Below are 18,599 nucleotides of genomic sequence, written 5' to 3' on the forward strand. Positions count from 1 at the left end.
AATACATGCCGTTCCCTAAACCCTTCACAAGATACTAGTTCTCTGTCACACTGGTTCTTCAGCTTCAATATTTGGAAATATTATGTAGGCCAGGGTTTCCTACTCTACCAGTTGCATACTTTTCCAGACCTATTCCTTACTGATGTATCAGTGTGTTGGTACTAAAGGATGAAGATTTTTCCCCACAACCAGTAATCAGATTGCAGACTTTCAGGACAGGTTTGTGAAGAGTCTATGATACATCATCGCATCATTTTACCTTGTCCTGCACATTATTGAAGTCAGCGATGCTTCGCCTCATTCACTAAGCTAAAGAAAATTTCCCTTGTAAAATGAACAGCCTATTTGTCTTCAGTAAACAAACCTTATTGCCTTCCTGCCTTTCACCCTTCCTCAGGGTTGGGTGCTTATAATATGTTAGGCATTTTATGACCATAGGACATTGTTTCCTAGATGACCAGCCAAATTTAGCAGTGTAGGCATGTGTCAATTAACTTGACAAAACTTTATTATTAATTCACACACTTAAAAGAAAAGTTTAGGGATTTTTTTTTTTTTTAATAATCATACTTACCTAGGTGGATGCAGCATTGGTCCAATACGGCATCTGTCCCCCGCAAAGCGATCAAACACCACTGGTCACTTGGTTCTTAGAGCTTCATGAGCAGAGAACTGGTGACTGTGGAGGGGGGCCGGGTGGGAGCGGATGGCCCAGGCTCTTAGCGGCCCTGTGACATCAGCCAACAGCAGGCTTTGGCCCACTGTCTCCTGACAACGGGTCACAGATGTGCAGAACGAACTGCACTCCTGTGATCCACAGGAGAACTAAACATGAGCTTTGGCTTTACTTCTCCTTTAAATATTTTTAATTTTAATTTTATTTTTACAATTTTTAAGGACATATAAGGGTTTTATTTGGTATGGTGTTCATATAAAACCCATCTGTTTTTTTTTTTAATCATAGACTTAATTTATTAATTAACGTATTCATTTTTATAGAAGTTTCTAAAGGCTTTTTGTCAATAAAGTATCCAATTTGCATGTGATCATGATACCACTGAGATTGCCTTCCAATAGTTTCAGCATATAGATAAAGCTTAGATGAAAGAGGCTGAAGCATAAAAGATTAAAAAAAAACTGATGGGTAATTCTTCTCAACAGCAATTCCAAAACATTGAAATATCAATTTTAGCAGTGATGACCCTGTTGCTTCTAAAATGTAACAATTAGACTGTTCTTTAAACACACTTCACTCTGCTTGTCCCCCAGCCCCCCCGTTTTACTTTCCTGAGCCCCTTCATCTCTTCGGTGGGAACACGCCGTCCCTCTCTCCACGGGGTCCCAGGTCTTGATTGGATAGATTGATAGCGGCGCAGCCATTGGCTCCCCAGCTGCTGTCAATCAAATCCAATGACATGGGGGGGCGGGGCTGAGTCCGGCATTCGTGTCTGTAGATGCAAATGCTGGACTCGGGAGAGCGCCTGCAAGGTAATCCCCTCAGGAGAGCACTTCTCCTAGGGGGTTATCTGATGCGGGGAGGAGCCGCGAGAGACGTTAGGGGACAACAGAAAAGGATGTTCAGGGCCACTCCGCAAAACGAGCTGCACAGTGGATGTAAGTATGACATGTTTGTTATTTAAAAAAAAAATGATCCTTTACAATCACTTTAAGTTGATTTATTATTTTATTTGATATTACAAAGAAAGCTAAAGCAAAAATGTGGGAAAATTACTAAACTTTGGACTGGGGGGCAAACACAATCATCTAGCCCTTTCATTGAGTTGAATCAGATTTATGTTGGTTAAATAAAGAGCACCGCACCTTGCAAAGTGTGCCACGGATCGTCATTGAGTGATGGGCATGGTGAAAGGCTGGTGTTCGAATGGACATGGCCTATTGTCACACACTTTTTACATCTTACAGCATAAACCACAAAGGAGGTTGGTTCTGGCAAACTTCCCTTTGCCAGACTTCGTGATCACAGGTGTAAATGGGGAGCAGTTAGTCATATAATGCCCACTGACCATTGTTACTAACAGTGGGTCCCATTCTAATGGATGACTGAATAAAGTGTTTCCACTATTAAAGGCTAGGCTCAACTCTAGGAACACATTACACCCATATTTAGGGTGTAGTGTAATATGCTCCCAATTAGGGATGAGCCGAACGCCCCCCTGGTTCGGTTCGCAGCAGAACATGCGAACAGACAAAAAATTTGTGCAAACACGCGAACACCGTTAAAGTCTATGGGACGCGAATGTGAAAAGTCAAAAGTGCTAATTTTAAAGGCTTATATGCAAGTTATTGCCCTAAAAAGTGTTTGGGGACCTGAGTTCTGCCCCAGAGGACATGTGCCAATGCAAAAAAACAGTTTTAAAAACACCTGTTTTTTCGGGAGCAGTGATTTTAATAATGCTTAAAGTGAAACATAAAAATTAAACATTCCTTTAAATATCGTGCCTGGGGCATCTCCTTAGCCTGCCTGTAAAGTAGCACATCTTTCCCATGTTTATAACAGTACAAAACTACTCATGGCTGTAATGTATTGTCAGATCCCAGCAATATAGAAAAAAAATCATTGAACAAAAATGTGCAAACCCTGCGCAAAAAATACAAAATGCAAAAAAATTTTTTTTTTTTTTTAAATGGCGTGGATGCCCCCCCCCCAAATCCATACCAGGCACTTCAGGTCTGGTATGGAGATTAAAGGGAACCCCACACCAAAATAAAAAAAAATGGGGGTCCCCCAGGCACTATATACTCATGAACATGAACAGTATATATACTATACGGCCTTCCCTATATGCGCTGCAGAAGAAAAATTAAGCCTTAGGTGTTGGTGGTGCCAGAACACTGTAACCTCAAACAGTTACTCTTGTTGGTTGCAGAAACGGGCCCTGCTGTTAAATATTATATAAAGAATTGTAATTACAGGGCCCTTGGGCCTTTGGTTTTGGTGGCGCCCGAACACTGAAAGCCCTCACAGTTACTCTTGTTGGGTGTAGGAATGGGCCCTGCTGTGAAATATTATATCAAAAATTGTAAATAATGTCGCTGTTAAACAGGAGCAGAGAAATTGGGCATTGGGTGGTGGTGGTGGTGCCACAACACTGCAACCCCACACAGATACTCTTGTGGGGCACAGGAATGGGCCCTGCTGTGAAATATTATATCAAAAATTGTAATTACATGCCCCTGTTAAACAGGGGTACAAAATTAGGCCTTGGGTGGTGGTGGTGGAGCCCTAAACCAAAACTATTGTTGGAAGCTAGCAACATCAAGATTGAGAAGGAATAGAATAGTCAGCATAGGCAGTCTTCAAGGAATCCCAGATCCATAGCAAAGTCAATCAATTACATCAGCATCAGGTGCTTGATAGCTGCTGATCCAAGACTGATTCATTTTTATGAATGAGAGTCTATCAATGGAGTCTGTGGACAGGCACATTTTTTGATTCATTACAAACCCTCCAGCAGCACTGAATGTGCGTTCAGAAAGCATGGATGGAGTACACGTTGTCCAGAACCAGGAAATGTTAACCACCCAGGGTCTAGAAATGCGTTACACAAACCTTTCTTCAATGCCTCCTGAAGATGTTTCATTCTCTGCTCCCTCTGCGAAGGCAGGATAAGTTCTGCAACTTTACCCTTGTAACGTGGATCACGAAGGGTTGCCAGCCAGTAATGAAATCTCTCCTTGACACCAGGAATCCTAGGGTCCTTTCACAGGCTTTGTAGAATGAGCGTAAATTTGCAGAGGCATTCGTTTCTGAGTCCTCTGGGACACTAAGGATCACATTATTTGTAACTACCTTCTCCCAGCCACGTACAACTCCTTGGGTTTCTGGGGACTAAAAACCCTCCCTTGAAGACTGCTGCTGAGTGTTATCCTCTACATCCCTGCTGACACAATCCTCCTCCTCTTCTTCCTGTGTGCCCCCAGGAATTCTATCTGAAAAAAGGGGGCCTTGAGAGGCCTGTTCTGCCTCAAGTGCCCTGTCCATGATTCCAGCAGGAAGACTAGAGGGACAGTGTCCCTGATGCATGCATTGTCACTGCTTACCAGCTTTGTGGCCTCCTCAAATGGTGACAGGACAGTGCATGCATCCTTGATCAGTAGCCACTGTTGTGGCAAAAGGAAGCCAAGCTCCCCTGACCCTGTCCTGGTGCCATACTCCCACAGGCACTCTGCCTTTGGCCAATTATGACTCTCTCAGCAGAGCGCGCTGTGATTGGCCAAAGCATGCAGGTCAGGTGGATGCTTTGGTGAATCATCATACAGCAATGCACTGCGATCTTGCAGTGCATTGTGGGGTGTTCCACGGGGCTCGATTTTCCCACAAACGCCCCATGTGTTTGTTTAGAACAAATGAACAACCAGTGTTTGAGTCAAACATACGTTCGACCAGAACTGCGGGCTCATCCTTACTCCCAATTAACTGTTTCCCACCACCAGAGCCTCCTTCCTGTGACAGCAGGTGGCATTTATATGTGTTTGAGCTTTGGGGTACACACCCTAATGCAATAGGCTGCGCACACCTATGGTGCTGGCTATGGGATGCAAAAGCCCCTTTGCCCCCAAGTTCAGTCCTACCTTGAGAATAAAAAATTGTTATCTATAGTAAGCAACCAGGGTGCTTATGTCATTTTTTAGTGCCAACATTGATAAATTAATCTGAACTATAGTCACATTTCTGGGCATTTTCTACATATGTCTTGCTAGGTACATTATCTGTGCACATCACACATGCTGAAAGCACCTGGTCATTTTGCATAAATTGTCTATACTTTCAAAGGCACATGAAAGAGCTATACACATTATGGCAATCCTGAATTCTGTAAGAACCAAAAATACATCCAGATTTATTTTTAGTGCGTCAGCTTTTAGGACTACAGTGCAGATTTTATATACATTTCCCTGCTGCACTATTTATTTATACTTACTAACTACTTGTTGGCAGTTAGCTAATTTGCAGTGCACTAATATCAACAGCCGCTGCACCTGCCAGACTTGCATTGACTTTTAACAGGCTTTTGGATGCAGCTGTACATTATTCCAGGCACATAAACAAATGCCTTTTCATGGACACATGGGTATGTGTATCGTTAGAATGAACCCTAATCTCCCATGTAGACCTGGGTTTATGGTTCTTTTAGATTGGAGAGCATGAAATGCCTGCAGAGACAGAAGCATTGCACACATAGTAATGGCATTATTTTTTAGTAGGAAGAAGAATAAACACAGAAAAGCTATTGCAAATGCTATGTAATATGGAAGTCCAGTTTCTATGGGACTTTGTACCTAAACTCTGTACATGTTATACGCTGGTATATATTTCAAGATTGTGACTTGACAGCTAATCCGTGATATTAGGTGGTATAAATAATTGTTCTATAAAATACTAAATTAGTCTTCACTAAACTGTAGCTTTTGCTGATTTTTATTGATTATTTATGGAGGTAGTATTAAAAGATATCTAAACTCAAGAACAAAAAGTTGATATATTGCAGCTTACCTTACTTTAAGTGTGTATGTTAGTTTTCTTTTTTTAGACTAGGCACATTTTCAGCAAAAATAAATACCTATTGCAATGCAGGTTCTTGGTCACTTCCTGTTATATGAGCTAAAAGTTCCAATATTTTTGCCTGCCTTTTGGAAACTACTAATATCTCTCCCAATATAATGAATAGAAGAGGGATCTCTCCATAGTCCAAATCAGGAGAGGAGCCTGCAAGCATGGGTGCCCCATGGAAAGCGGCAATCTGAGGGGGCACCCGCCAAAGAGGAGGGGCCTGGAGCGCCAGCCTGGGACTCCAGAAGAAGAGGATCAGGGCTGCTTTGCAGAGCAGGTAAGTATAGTCATGTTTGTTATTTAAATTAAAACAAAAACAAGGCTTTAGTAACACTTTAAGAACCCAAAGCATTAAAAGAGAACAAATGCAGCCACATCTAAGGACTTTAACCACTTCCCGCCCGGCCATTAGCAGAATGTCAGCCGGGTGGTGGTTCAGTTATCCTGACTGGGCGTCATATGATGTCCTTCAGGATAACAGCTGCTGCGCGCCTGCAGAGGCTCTTTACCACGTGATCAGCCCTGTCCAATCACGATTGATCAGTGTAAACAGGAAGAGCTGTTGATCGGCTTTTCCTCACTAGCGTCTGACAGACGCGAGTAGAGGAGAGACGATCGTCAGCTCTCCTGACAGGGGGGGTCTGCGCTGATTGTTTATCAGTGCAGCCCCCCTCAGATGCCCACACTAGACCACCAGGGAAGTCCCCAGAAGCACCCAGCATGTGGATGGCCAGGTACACAAATGGGCACTGACTGGCATCTCTGTGGCCAATTACAAAACAGGGATGCCCAGCAATGCCACCCATCAGTGTCAACAGTGCCACCCATCAGTGTCCATCAGTGCCACCAATCAGTGCCCATCCATGCCCATCAGTGCCCATCTATCAGTGCCCATATGTGCCACCTATCAGTGCCACCCATAAGTACCCATCATTGCTGCCTATGAGTGCCCATCAGTGCTGCCTACAAGTGCCCATGAGTGCCACCTATGAGTGCCAATAAGTGCTGCATACCAGTGCCACCTATCAGTGCTGCCTATCAGTGCCCATCATCAGTGCCCATCAGTGCCACCTCCTTAGTGCCACCTTATTGGTGCCCATCAGTGCTGCCTTATCAGTGCCCATCAGTGCAAGAAGAAAACGTATTTACATAAAAAGTAACAGAAACAAAGAAAAACTTGTTTTTTTTCAAAGTTTTTGGTCTTTTTTTATTTTTTGCGCAAAAAATAAAAATTGCAGGGGTGATCAAAGACCACCAAAAGAAAGCTCTATTTGTGGGAACAAAATTATAAGTTTGGGTACAGGGTTGTATGACCGCGCAATTGTCATTCAAATTGCGACAGCGCTGAAAGCTGAAAATTGGCTTGGGCAGGAAGGTGTCTAAGTGCCTGGTATTGAAGTGGTTAAGCTGCAATATATAAAATGTATGTTTTTGTGTGTAGATACTTTGCCACTTTAAGTGTCACTTTAAGGCACTATTTTTTGTATCAAAACACTTCTTTGAATCATGTTTGTAACTCCTTAATGGGCTGCTTTGCAATACAGATACTTTTTTGTGTTAGTGTGCTGAAAAAAGAGCATTGTTTTAATATACTGATACAGGCAGTTCCCGGGTTACAAACAATGTAGTTCAATTGAATACATTTTATATGAAAATATGAACAATTTGACTGCATACGTAATGGAAAGTTGCATTGCACCTTTACTAACAAAGTGCATGCTCACTTGTCCTCTAAGCCCTTGTACACACGGTCGGAGATTCCGATGGAATGTGTCCAATCGGACCGTTTTGTCGGATATTCTGACTGTGTGTGGTCTACATCGGACTGTTTTCGACGGACCAAGTTTTCCAACTTGTTGGTAACATTTTCCGTCAAAATGCTTCGATCGGACATACTCCGATCATGTGTAGAGAATTCCGATCGGACAAAGTGCCACGTATGCTCAGATCAAATTCCTACATCAAAGCTATTGGCTACTAGCGTGAACGTAGTCCTGTCGTAACGAAATAACGTAATCACGTCGGATTTTCCGACAACTTTGTCCGACCGTGTGTATGCAACAGTTTTGGACAAAATCCGACGGATTTGGTTGTCGGAATCTCCGACCGTGTGTACAAGGGCTAAGACATTCCCTGTTCGCTAAAACAAGCCACTGATTGGCTGTGAATGTTCACATATGGAAACATTCCTGTTATGTCAGAGAAGTGGTCTTGATTTACTAAACTGAAAAGCGGGGAGATCTTGTATCTGATTAATCAATGTAATGTAAGATGATGCAAACTTATGTTCATTATAAGCATTCAAATGTGCAGGGATTTCTGAAAGAAAATAGAGCTTTTTCATCTGCCTGGAAGTCAACAACATGGCTACTCTTCTCCTTACTTAACACTTTAGTAAATAAGGTCCACTTCCTAAGCATGCAGCTTTTTAATCTTTTAATCCCTTCCTATGTTTATGATCTTTCTATGACCGCACCATCTTAACAGGTCTCCTGTTTCAGGGTTGTTCCTTTCCTTTGCAGCATCCTATGGAGTCACCTTTGCATGCCGGGACTAGAGCTCTCTGATTCTACACTGTGTGCAGCAATAGAAACCCATAGCCTAGGATGACAAGGCACTCCCCCGCTCCTACCTCTTCCTACCCCTCCCCCATTCTCCAAGCTAACAGACTGGCTCCAGACTGCACTGTCCACTGTTAGATCTTTCCTGTGAAGTTTGGAAATTCAGGGTAGCAGTAGTGAGAGAGAAGGAGCCAGCAGCAATGAAAATTGTTAACCGGTGGGGTAAGAATTTTAACAAATAGTTTACTAGGGAATATTTGTTTTACTGTGCTCAGTGTGAAGGGCTAAATATTAGTGCTATAATATAGAATCAGATTGATGTTGGTTTGAATCAATCCAAAGATATTTTTGTAAAGAGCTGAATAAAGCCAGATCTATGGACATTGGGTTGTACCTGAACAATGCACATAATTATTGAACACGACCATACCGAGAGTGAATTTGGTTTTACATTGTAAAATGAATCTGAATACTGACAGCCTCGGGGTAAACACAATATTTTGCTTAACTAGTAAAATGCCGCAGGCAATTAAATGAAACAAAAAATTAAATAAAAAATAATAAACACTTTATGTAGCTGCTTCATCATTTAAAAATTAGCAAACCACTAGAGAAACTTTTTTTTTGCTGTAGTAGCAACACAACCGCGTTCTGTCAATCATAGCTAAATATGGCGGAGTAAAACCACATATACAATATCATATGTTAATGGAGAGTGACCTAATGACTATTCGAGAGTACCAGTGTTTCATGTTTCATCATAAATACTTTTCAGGGACTGCTGATTTATTTACTGCTAAATGCTTGCCTCATCTACTTAGTTATGGATAGGATAGAATTACAACTCATCAAATGCTTAAAATAATATCAGATATTCAAGTCCTAAAGGATTATAAACGTGAGACTGGTGGCAGACAAGTTTTCTGTTCTGCTTAAACATTCTAGTCGTTATCCATGAAAACAATGCAGAGAACAAACAATGTAAAGTAACTCCTAACAAACTGCAGCTTTCTGCAAAATATTGTAATTTAACATAGGCTACATTGGCATGGGTGATTAGGTACATACAGAATTATGAAATAAAGAATTATGCACCTAATCACGCATGTCAATGTAGCCTATGTTAAATTACAATATTTTGCAGAAAGCTGCAGTTTGTTAGGAGAACCAGCAGATTTTTGTGGCTTGGGTTACAGGTAATGCAAAAAGATTACATACAGGTGTGATTCTCTGTCCCTAATCAAAGAACAGCTGATCTTGATTGTTGCCACAGGAATCCATTGTATGCATCTAATCACCTATGTAAATGTAGCCTTATAGGCTTACATATAATTCTGTACATTACTATTCTTTGCAGTATAAATATTAAAATAACTGCATTAAAGCTGAACTCTGGGCATAAAAACTGTCATTGAAATATATTCCCCAATTGCCACATATTATATAAATAGACTTTGTGTGCACCAAACACCTTTGCAAACCCAAATATTACCATCTAAAAGCTGCAGTGCCATCATCACATGGACTGTGCAGAGAGCAAAGCTGTGGGAAGGGCCCAGCAGGCCTGCTTGCAGGAGGGGACGGAGACAAAACCAGTCACCCTGCACAAGGAGAGAGGACAGCAGTGACCAGTCTTGATTGCACAGAGACAGGTTTCACACTGGATTACTGAACAGATCTGGAGGAAATACGCAAAGCACACCACGTTTCAAGTAAAGAATACACATCTCTTTTATTTAGACAAAAAATGCTTACCCTGGAGTTCAGCTTTAAAGCATACTTGTTATAAACCCAACTGAAATCTGTGATCTTCTAAAACTAAGCATATGGTGAAAAAATGCACAGGGCGGAGGTTACCTTTGATGAAAACGATCAGTAGATCCAGAGGTATACACAACTAAAATCATAAACAAATATCAACTTTTTTTCTGTGAAAGTTAAGCTTGTTTATTCCCAGTTATAATATCTTAATTGAAAACCAAAATTACTAACAGACTTGCAATTGGAAGAAGCCAGGGAGAAGATGCCAGCCCCGGTATGGGACCTTGTGGGTGTTGAACTGTAGGAACAGAGGTAAGTATTTTTTACTTTAGTTCTGCTTTAATTAGGATATGCAATCTTTGTGATATAGGAATGGTGAGCCTTATGCGAATGCATTTTAATGGAATTGGTCTTAAAGACTTCTGATCAGCATCTGTGGGGTCTTGCTGGAACCCCAGAGGAGTTTGTTGAAGTTTTTGAAGTTAGGATTTGGGAAGGGGATGCACCCAATCTAAATGTTTACTTGAAAATATGACGGATATTTGTCTGGATTTGCAGATGTTTAAACATGAGGTTGTTACTGTCTTTTTTTATCATATGCTCAGTTTCAGTGGTTTTTACTTTACTTTTTTTTTTTTTTTGTGCTGGAATCTCATAGAGCTAAGTCACACAAGTGATTTAATAAGGGCAATAGGTATTAGCTAAGATTTTTATTGCTGGGGAAATATTATTGCAGTAAACAGAGGCGTCACTACTATTCCCGTGATTTGCGAGCCAGTTCCTGAGTGATTCATTTTCAGCAGTATTTTCAGCTAACTACAAAATCATCAGCTTCAGTAGCTGCTCATGTTATCTTGGACATCTTCTGATGACCATGGCACACCTGTGATTTGTAGTAGTACATACAGTACATATATTACAGTCAATTACAGAGGCAACTTTGAAGGCAGCTACAAATCGTCTGAGAACATAATGAGAGATTTGCAGCTGCTACACATCTCTTCTACAATGTCACTTGCGTGACATGGCTCGTAATCAGTTCTTGTAATTGTTTTTTCTTTTTATGTACAATTTAAAGAGAAAATAAATGGTCTTAATACAAACCTGCCAGATGTCTCGCCTTGTTCTTTCCTTCAGGTATTAGTAAATGAAAAAGAAACAATGTAATTAAGCAAACGGTATTAATTATGATTGTGTTATATAAACAATGCATGTGACAATTGCATAACTGGAAATAAAGGTATTAATTGATTATAACACACACAATTTAGTGTAATGCAGCTTTAACAGCAGGCACAAAGCTCAAAAAGCAGCACACATGACAAGTCTTCTTCCCGCAGTCCTCATGCAACATGCTCAGTACATACCACAGCAGACTGGCAAAGCACTCAGAAAAACGAAATGCATTGCTGACACATACTTTCACAGAAAGCTGTAGACTTTTAAATAGAAAATCTGCAGTAATAAGTAGCTTTAAGTAAATTTAAAGTTGTCTCTTGTATTACATTTTGGAATACAGCAGTAGAGGGGTTTGCATTATTTGCTTAAATTGCAGTTATCAATAGCGATTTGTTTATGTAAGTTATACAAAATTATATTTGTGTTTGTTCAACAATTTTGCTTCCCAGAACTTAGGAAGTATTTTACATAGACTCTTTATCCCCAGGCTCCAAGTTAATGTTTCTACGTTGAGTTAGCATTTTGAAAACAAATACATCTAATCCTTGGTCACGGAGCACATTGCTGCTTAAAATTAGTGGATAGATAAGTCAAAAACTACTAGAAACCAATCAAAAGCAGTAGCAATAATGAAAATCATAATAATTGTAATAAATAAAGCAATGAAAAAAGAAAAAGCAAAGTGGTAAATGTAGTTTAAATGAAGTTTTAATGACAATTGTCAATGAAATAGTCCATGTATTACACTTGGTGCTATGGATTTAAATGAAGCTTGTGCTATGAATCAGCAGTTCTACATGTTTAACATGACACGGAAGCTGATATTCTCATGCGCTAATGCCTATGCGATGCTTTGGTGGTGACACCTTTTAAGAAGGAAAAAAGACTTGTGAAATAATGAATTCCTCTCCCACTGCACATTTCCTTAGATAGTTATAAATTGATCAACCGCTTCTTTTTTACTTTTACTATCGTTGGCAGACAAATGTAAAGTCTAAATCTATACATGTATTATTGCAAGGAGTGCAAAATCCTCCAGGTAAGCCTGCTCTTAATTTTATCCTTGTTCTTTGAGCCCTAATGTTGATGTTTTCATGGAATAGAGAAGAAGCCTACAACATATATGCCTTGACTTGGTGTTTTGCTAGTAGAAAAGCTGAGCAATAAAATATAGTAAGCTGCAAATCGTACAAAAGCATGGGCCAAGTTAAAACTCTGTCATCTAATAGGGTCATGTAAGTGTAAGAACATGTCTTGAGTATGCTGATTTTATACCAGGGTAATCATTAAAGCTTAATGTAAAATGCTTTTTTCTATGCACCCAGACAGTGCCTTATATCAGATATAATAATTTTACTTTGGAGCCTGGGGATTATAGCCCGTACACTAGTTTAGGTCTAATAATGACTGTGATACAGAAAAATAATCAGGAGACAAACTAACATAAATACTAGTGGTTCTAGAGGTGAAACAGACAATACGAACAACACCAGCTGCCATATTTGTACCTACTTTGTAGGGCTGCAGGTATGCAAGGCCTTCAAATGAGGCTTCCAGGTAGCAATGGAAACCGATTTCTCATCAGCCGCATAACTACGCCATACACACTACGTGCAGGATATATAATAAAAAAAGAAAAACAAGGCAGAAGGGAGCAGGGGATAAAACAAAATTGAAAAGCAGATTAGTAAACCAGTACAAGTCATGGCTTTATTCATCATTCATAGCATTGATACATGCCTGAGGGGTGGAAGAATACTTTCATAAAATCGCCAGGTGGCTGTCAGGTATTTTCGACTGGAATCAGTAGAATAAAACCGCCACGTAGCCTGGTATGAGGAGAAAATAAAAAGCACAAGGGAACCAACAAAACATGAAATAATGGAAAAACCAAACTGGTTAAGGAATATTAATAGTTCGCTCACACCAAGTGCATTGCCTGTTAGATTTTCAAGACAGCTGAAAATGACTGTAACTAAAAGAAGTAACTGAAGCTTATGGTAGACTATGGTAGACTAGGCATATGAGCAACATGTTCAACCAAATATGTTTTTGTTGAAATCAGGGTTTTAGGTTATTCTTTCCCATTTGAATTAGGATTATAGATTGAAAAATTCTATCAAGTTAACTCCCAAATAATCTTTACTCTTCTTGCTGAAGACATGCACCGAATGCAACCCTTTCCATACAAAATAACTGTAAACCTACAACAGGAATGTGAATTAAGCTCATACCATATGCAAATAGTGACTTTGAACTGAGAAATTCAATGACTGACCTGACCCTTCTGTGTTTCTGGTCTCACCATTGGACACTTATCCCGCCCATTATGTTTAAGTACTGTTGTGAAAGTGCTAGGAGGTCAGCCATGGGCATTTCTGTTGTAAATTGGTATTTACTTCTTACAGTGTCCTGGCCTCAAGATCCTAGGGCACCCCAGATGGCATGAAAGGTACACAGGCACAGGAGGATTTTTTTTTTTTTTTGTATGGAAAGAGTTTTTGTTCAGGTTTTACACTTAATAGTAACACAAAAACTGTAGAAGCTTAGTTTATAATCATAGAAAAGGGGAGAAAAAACTGTGCTAAAAATGACACACAAAAGATCAATATTATATATGGATGGACCAGTTCAAAAGCAGCAATTAATTGTGAGCTATAACACAAAAGAATTGAGAATGATATATGTGATGAAACGTTTATGAGGAGGTAATGTGCTGACGTCACCACGCCATCTCGTTGAGAAGGATGGGAGCTTGTATTGTAGCTGGCCGGCTTAACTTTTCCTATGTGTTTTTTCAAGACATTTTAAATGTAAGTGTAACCTTTTAATCAATTTAATAAATTGGGATAGAGGCAATATCATGCTATGGTCTACTTTATCTCTTTTTGGGCTGATTATTGATGTACTGTTCACAGAGCCCTGGAGCATACGCTAGCCGCCTGAGAACTTTATTACTCCCCATATCATCCTTGGGATCCTCTGCTGAGCAAAGGCCTGGGCTGAGTTAAAGCCATATGTCTATTTGGAGTGTCATCTGGTAAGCGTGCTCTATGTGAGGTGGCGGTGCACTTGTTTGTGTCCAAAATCACTGGGGTGTTCTGTATACAATACAGTATCATGCTCTGGTCTACTATTTTTTCTCTTTGGGCTGAGTCTTAAACCATCTCCTACGGAGCTACGGATTTCATGGTATCTGTCTGAGGGTTATATCAACATGTATGCAGAATCATGGTGAATCGTGGAATGCAAAGGCCTGGGCTGGGTTAAAGCTATCTGCTCAAATTTACTTGCTATTTGGTAAGTATGTTTTCTATGAGGTGGTGATACACTTAATTGTGATTACATTGCCGGGGTGCCTTTTTTGAAGCTTTTCAACCACATATACTGGAACTGTTATGTCCTGCATTTTGATACACAGACTGTAATTTTTTTTCCCCTTCCACTAGTTTATAATCATGCCCAAACTAAAATGTCATATCCCACTTTCACATAAGGTTAACTGGCCCACTACACCGCTACAACTGACTTAGGGGTTTAAGGGGATCACCTCTCCCTATTTTACTGTGAAATAATTTACATTAAGCCAACCAACATGAAAATAATGTCTCTATTTATTTGGACTCTGGTTCCCAAATGTTAAACACAATCAATAAATTGATCAGTGCAAACATAAGGACCAGCTTACAGTCAACTGCACAGTACTTTTAGCAACCATGTTGCTGTTTTGTCATGCATTCAGCATTAGGTTTCTAAAATTTGTTCCAACATCCAAATTAAAAATTGGGATACCATTAAGTCTTTCCTCTCTTAGTCCACCTAAATCTCAAAGAGCAACTCAACTACAACTAGACTTGGGGCAAGTCTATTTGTAACAATCTTTTGCCCTATAGGTATTCTAAGAAACTCTACCTAAAAAAAGGGGCACTTGGAAAGTATGGCTAAACCTGATGATTTCCACATTGGAATGTATGTTAACTCTCTAAAACTGATTTATAAAAACTGGATGAAAGCAACATGTAGGTTTCACAATAACATCAGATCTTATCCTTCCTTGTTCCACTATTATTCTACTTTTCACTAGATGGACTTCCCTTTCTCATTTTTTTTTCCTTTTTTAAAGCACCCACTGCACTCTAAAATTTAAAACCAAAAATGAGAACATGTGCTTCAACTCTAGTGACAGACGACAATGTCCCTAAGCAGGATCATGGGCCACATGTATCTCTCTAGTTCCTGCAATGTTGCTGTCAGCAGTTTTCCAATAGTTTTTTGTCAGATAAAGTATGTCTTTCAAATGTAGATTGAGTAGTAAGCCAACCAAAGGCCCACTAATTTAAATGGGCCAATCCGCCATCATAAATATTTTGTGAGCGTTATTTTTCCCACTTGTTATTTTTGAATGTGGCTCATGAGCTAAAAAAGGTTGGGGACCTCTGCTTTATTGTAAGTATGATTTTCCATTACCGATGAGCATCTTTATTTCTTTTTTAATATGTTGTTAATGAAAACTGCAAACCATGCTTTTTTATATTATGATGCAAAGGAGTTTGCACTAAATAAGGTCATGCAGTAAAAAGTAATAAATAAAACATTTTCTGTATTGGTAAGCAAATGCAATTATGCAAATAATGGCTATTAAACTTTGCAATCCCTGCTTTTGTGATTTTATATTTGTCTCTATACTGTATCTCATTAAAACTTTCAATATTAAGCTGTACTCTTCCAACCAGTATGAATTAAAATATTACAGAACAGCTCAAGTATAATGGAAAAAGCAAGATATTGTTTCAAAATATGTAAAGTTAACTTGTATCTCCTTCCTTACAATGAGAAAGCAGGTAATAAGTAAACCATACATATCATCTAAAACAGTGGTCATCAACCCTGTCCTCAGGGCCCACTAACAGGCCAGGTTTGCAAGATAACTGAAATACATCACAAGTGATATAATTTGCTGCTCAGTAATTGCAGTATTCTAGTCTGCATCTCACCCAAAGTAATACATAAAGCCTGGCCTGTTAGTGGGCCCTGAGGACAGGGTTGATGACCACTGATCTAAAATACTGTGACCACTCACTCCACTATGTCATGCAGTCTGAAAGCACAGCAAACCAAAATAAATTATTAGTACATCATAAGCAGGGCTAGTTTTCCATCACTGGAAGCACATAACCTTTAGTATCCAAAAGACCCCCCCCCCCCCCTTTTTCAAACAGAATATTTTCTTGTTTGACTAATCCCCAGTCTTTACTGGAGGTTAGAGCAGAGTAATAATGTGAGGTGAATTTATGTCTGGTTGGGCAAGGAAAAAGCCTCCTCTTTGGCCGTGCCACCTATTTGCTCATGCTTACTATGCCTAACAGTAAATCCAGCTCTGGTGATGAACTACATAATTTTTCTGATTCAGAAATTCTAAACTTTAATAAGCAGAGGAGAAAATTCCATATACAGATCCACCTTTTTAGGGATGAAGTTTAGTGTATACTTTTTGGGGATACAGCACCATACCCATTAATTATGAGTAATGCTATGTGCATTGCATGCAGTGCTTAATCACAGCCACAAGATATTGTCCTCAGCAGTTGTCTTCCATCGCTGTTAGAGTTAAATGGAGCCTCTGCTGCAGAAAAAAGTTGCACAGCTAATCCATCTCTGTTCTGCCTTTCCCTGCCAGTTACAGAAACCACCTTACTACAATATTACAATGCATTGTGTTCTGTGAATGGGCAGAGGAAACCTGCCATTCACCTTCCTTCTCCATTCACAGAACACAATGTATTGGGGGATTGTAGTAAGACAAGTTCTGAAAATGACAGATGAGAAAAAAGGAGCAGGTAGGTGACACAACTTTTCTCAGTAGCAGAGGCTGCAGTTAAGGATGTTAACTGAGGTAAACCAGCAGCTTGAGGAGGCACTGGGAAGAAGATTTTTTAGCAAAAGCAGACACCTACAGGTAATAGATACAACTAATATGTATGGTGCAGTATACAAAAAAAGAAAAACTTTAGCTTTAAACAGATCTTCACTGCATCTAACCACCACAAACCAAAAACACTATTTGATTCATTTTTAATATTCAAAGCAAACTCCCCCATCCATGCATGTCTCCATGCTCTCATGCTTTATTTTTTTGAGACGTCACTTTGAAAAGTATCCCTAGCATTTCTGATTGTGGCCATCTTGATTAAGGGTGAATGATTCATGTATCATTTACTTCCTGGAATCCATCTGCCGTTAGCATAGGCATGCATTCAGTAGAGTGTGCTTAGCTGAGAAAACTCATGCTCCCCTCCTCAAGCCTCCTGGGATGTATGACATCATTTGCCTAGGCAAGAAACCAGGAAGTAACTAAAAAAAGGAAAAAAAAAGTTTAAAACAAGCAAATATGATATACTTTCCTATCTATTTTCAATGTGAAGTTCCACTTTCACTCTTCCTAATGTGTCTAACTGCTAAAAGTATGTTTTTTATGGGAAGGTTGTCTATATGAAACTGCTTTGTACCAGGTAGTGATCCTCAGGATCATCTAACCTGAAAGTGAGCAAGCCGAGGGGTCTTGTTGCAGATATAGCAGGGATCAAGCAAAAGTGTAGTCAGTAAACAAGCCACATGCCGATTACAGGTGGTTGCAGGTTGGAATCAAGTGGAAGTGTAGTCAAGAAACAAGCCAAAGGTCGGTAATGAGTAGTAGTGGAGATAAGGACAGCTTCAAAGGAGCAAGTTATTCACTGAAGAGAGCACAATGATTTGCCAAACAGGAAATGCAAAGGCATGGCTTAAATAGGAAGTTCATGGGTGGAGCAAGGAGCTAAAGGTTCACAAGAAACAAGGTACAATGCAAGATTGTCCACAGGTTCAGAGAGAATGCTGTTCAATATCTCAGGTGGCTCAGCAAGGAGAGCTACTGCCAGAAGCAGCAGAGGTTGTGGGTTCAGATCCCAGCCCTGGGAGTACTCCCTTCCTTCCAGGACATCCCATAGAGTTCTTAGGGCCAGGTTTGTGAGGAAACCTCTGGTGAAAATCTCTTGTTAAGCTAGGGGTACAAATGTTCTACTGAAGTTCCCAAGAATTTTCATCTGGTCCTTATCCTTCCCATTGAACTAAATACTATAATTTGTTCCTAAAGATCCTGGTATCAAGATTTTTATCAACCACAAATTCTTTTTTTACCTTGCACCTCAACAGGTGGAGGGGGTGGGAGATCTCTCCCAGGGAAGGGGTTTTGAAGAAATGGTTTGAGCAAAGATACATCAAACACAGAGTGAATCTTCATACTATCAGGAAATTTTAAGCAAAAAGTGACTGGGTTAATTTGAGCTGAAATCTTGGAAGATCCCATAAACTTGTGTCCCAGCTTTGCAAAAGGAATGTGTACATTAAAATTTTTGGTTGATAACCAAACTTTGTCACCCACATAAAAGGCAGGACGTGATCTGCAATGTCTTTCATCAGCCTTCTTCTAAAATTCCTGAGCCTCCTTCAAAGTCTCCATCAGTTTCTCCTGAATTTGTTGTAATGTAGTT

The 18,599-nt window shown here is 39.8% G+C and overlaps 1 protein-coding gene across 2 annotated transcripts in view; it reads right to left on the reverse strand.

The window, feature by feature from the left end:
• The window catches only part of KCNQ5 (potassium voltage-gated channel subfamily Q member 5), a 670,041-nt gene that overhangs the window by 46,742 nt on the left and 604,700 nt on the right, over nucleotides 1-18,599 (reverse strand). The window contains exons 8-9 of one of the 2 annotated variants that reach the window (XM_077487388.1): nucleotides 12,586-12,680; nucleotides 10,999-11,025 (exon numbers count right to left, since the gene is read on the reverse strand). In XM_077487388.1, the coding sequence (XP_077343514.1) occupies nucleotides 10,999-11,025; nucleotides 12,586-12,680 (122 nt within the window). The remainder of the gene's footprint in view (nucleotides 1-10,998; nucleotides 11,026-12,585; nucleotides 12,681-18,599) is intronic. The other variant, XM_077487389.1, reaches the window with a different exon arrangement.

Source organism: Lithobates pipiens, unplaced genomic scaffold (assembly GCF_037356315.1).
Source record: "Lithobates pipiens isolate NorthernLeopardFrog02 unplaced genomic scaffold, aLitPip1_a1.2 Scaffold_18, whole genome shotgun sequence".
NCBI lineage: Eukaryota > Metazoa > Chordata > Amphibia > Anura > Ranidae > Lithobates > Lithobates pipiens.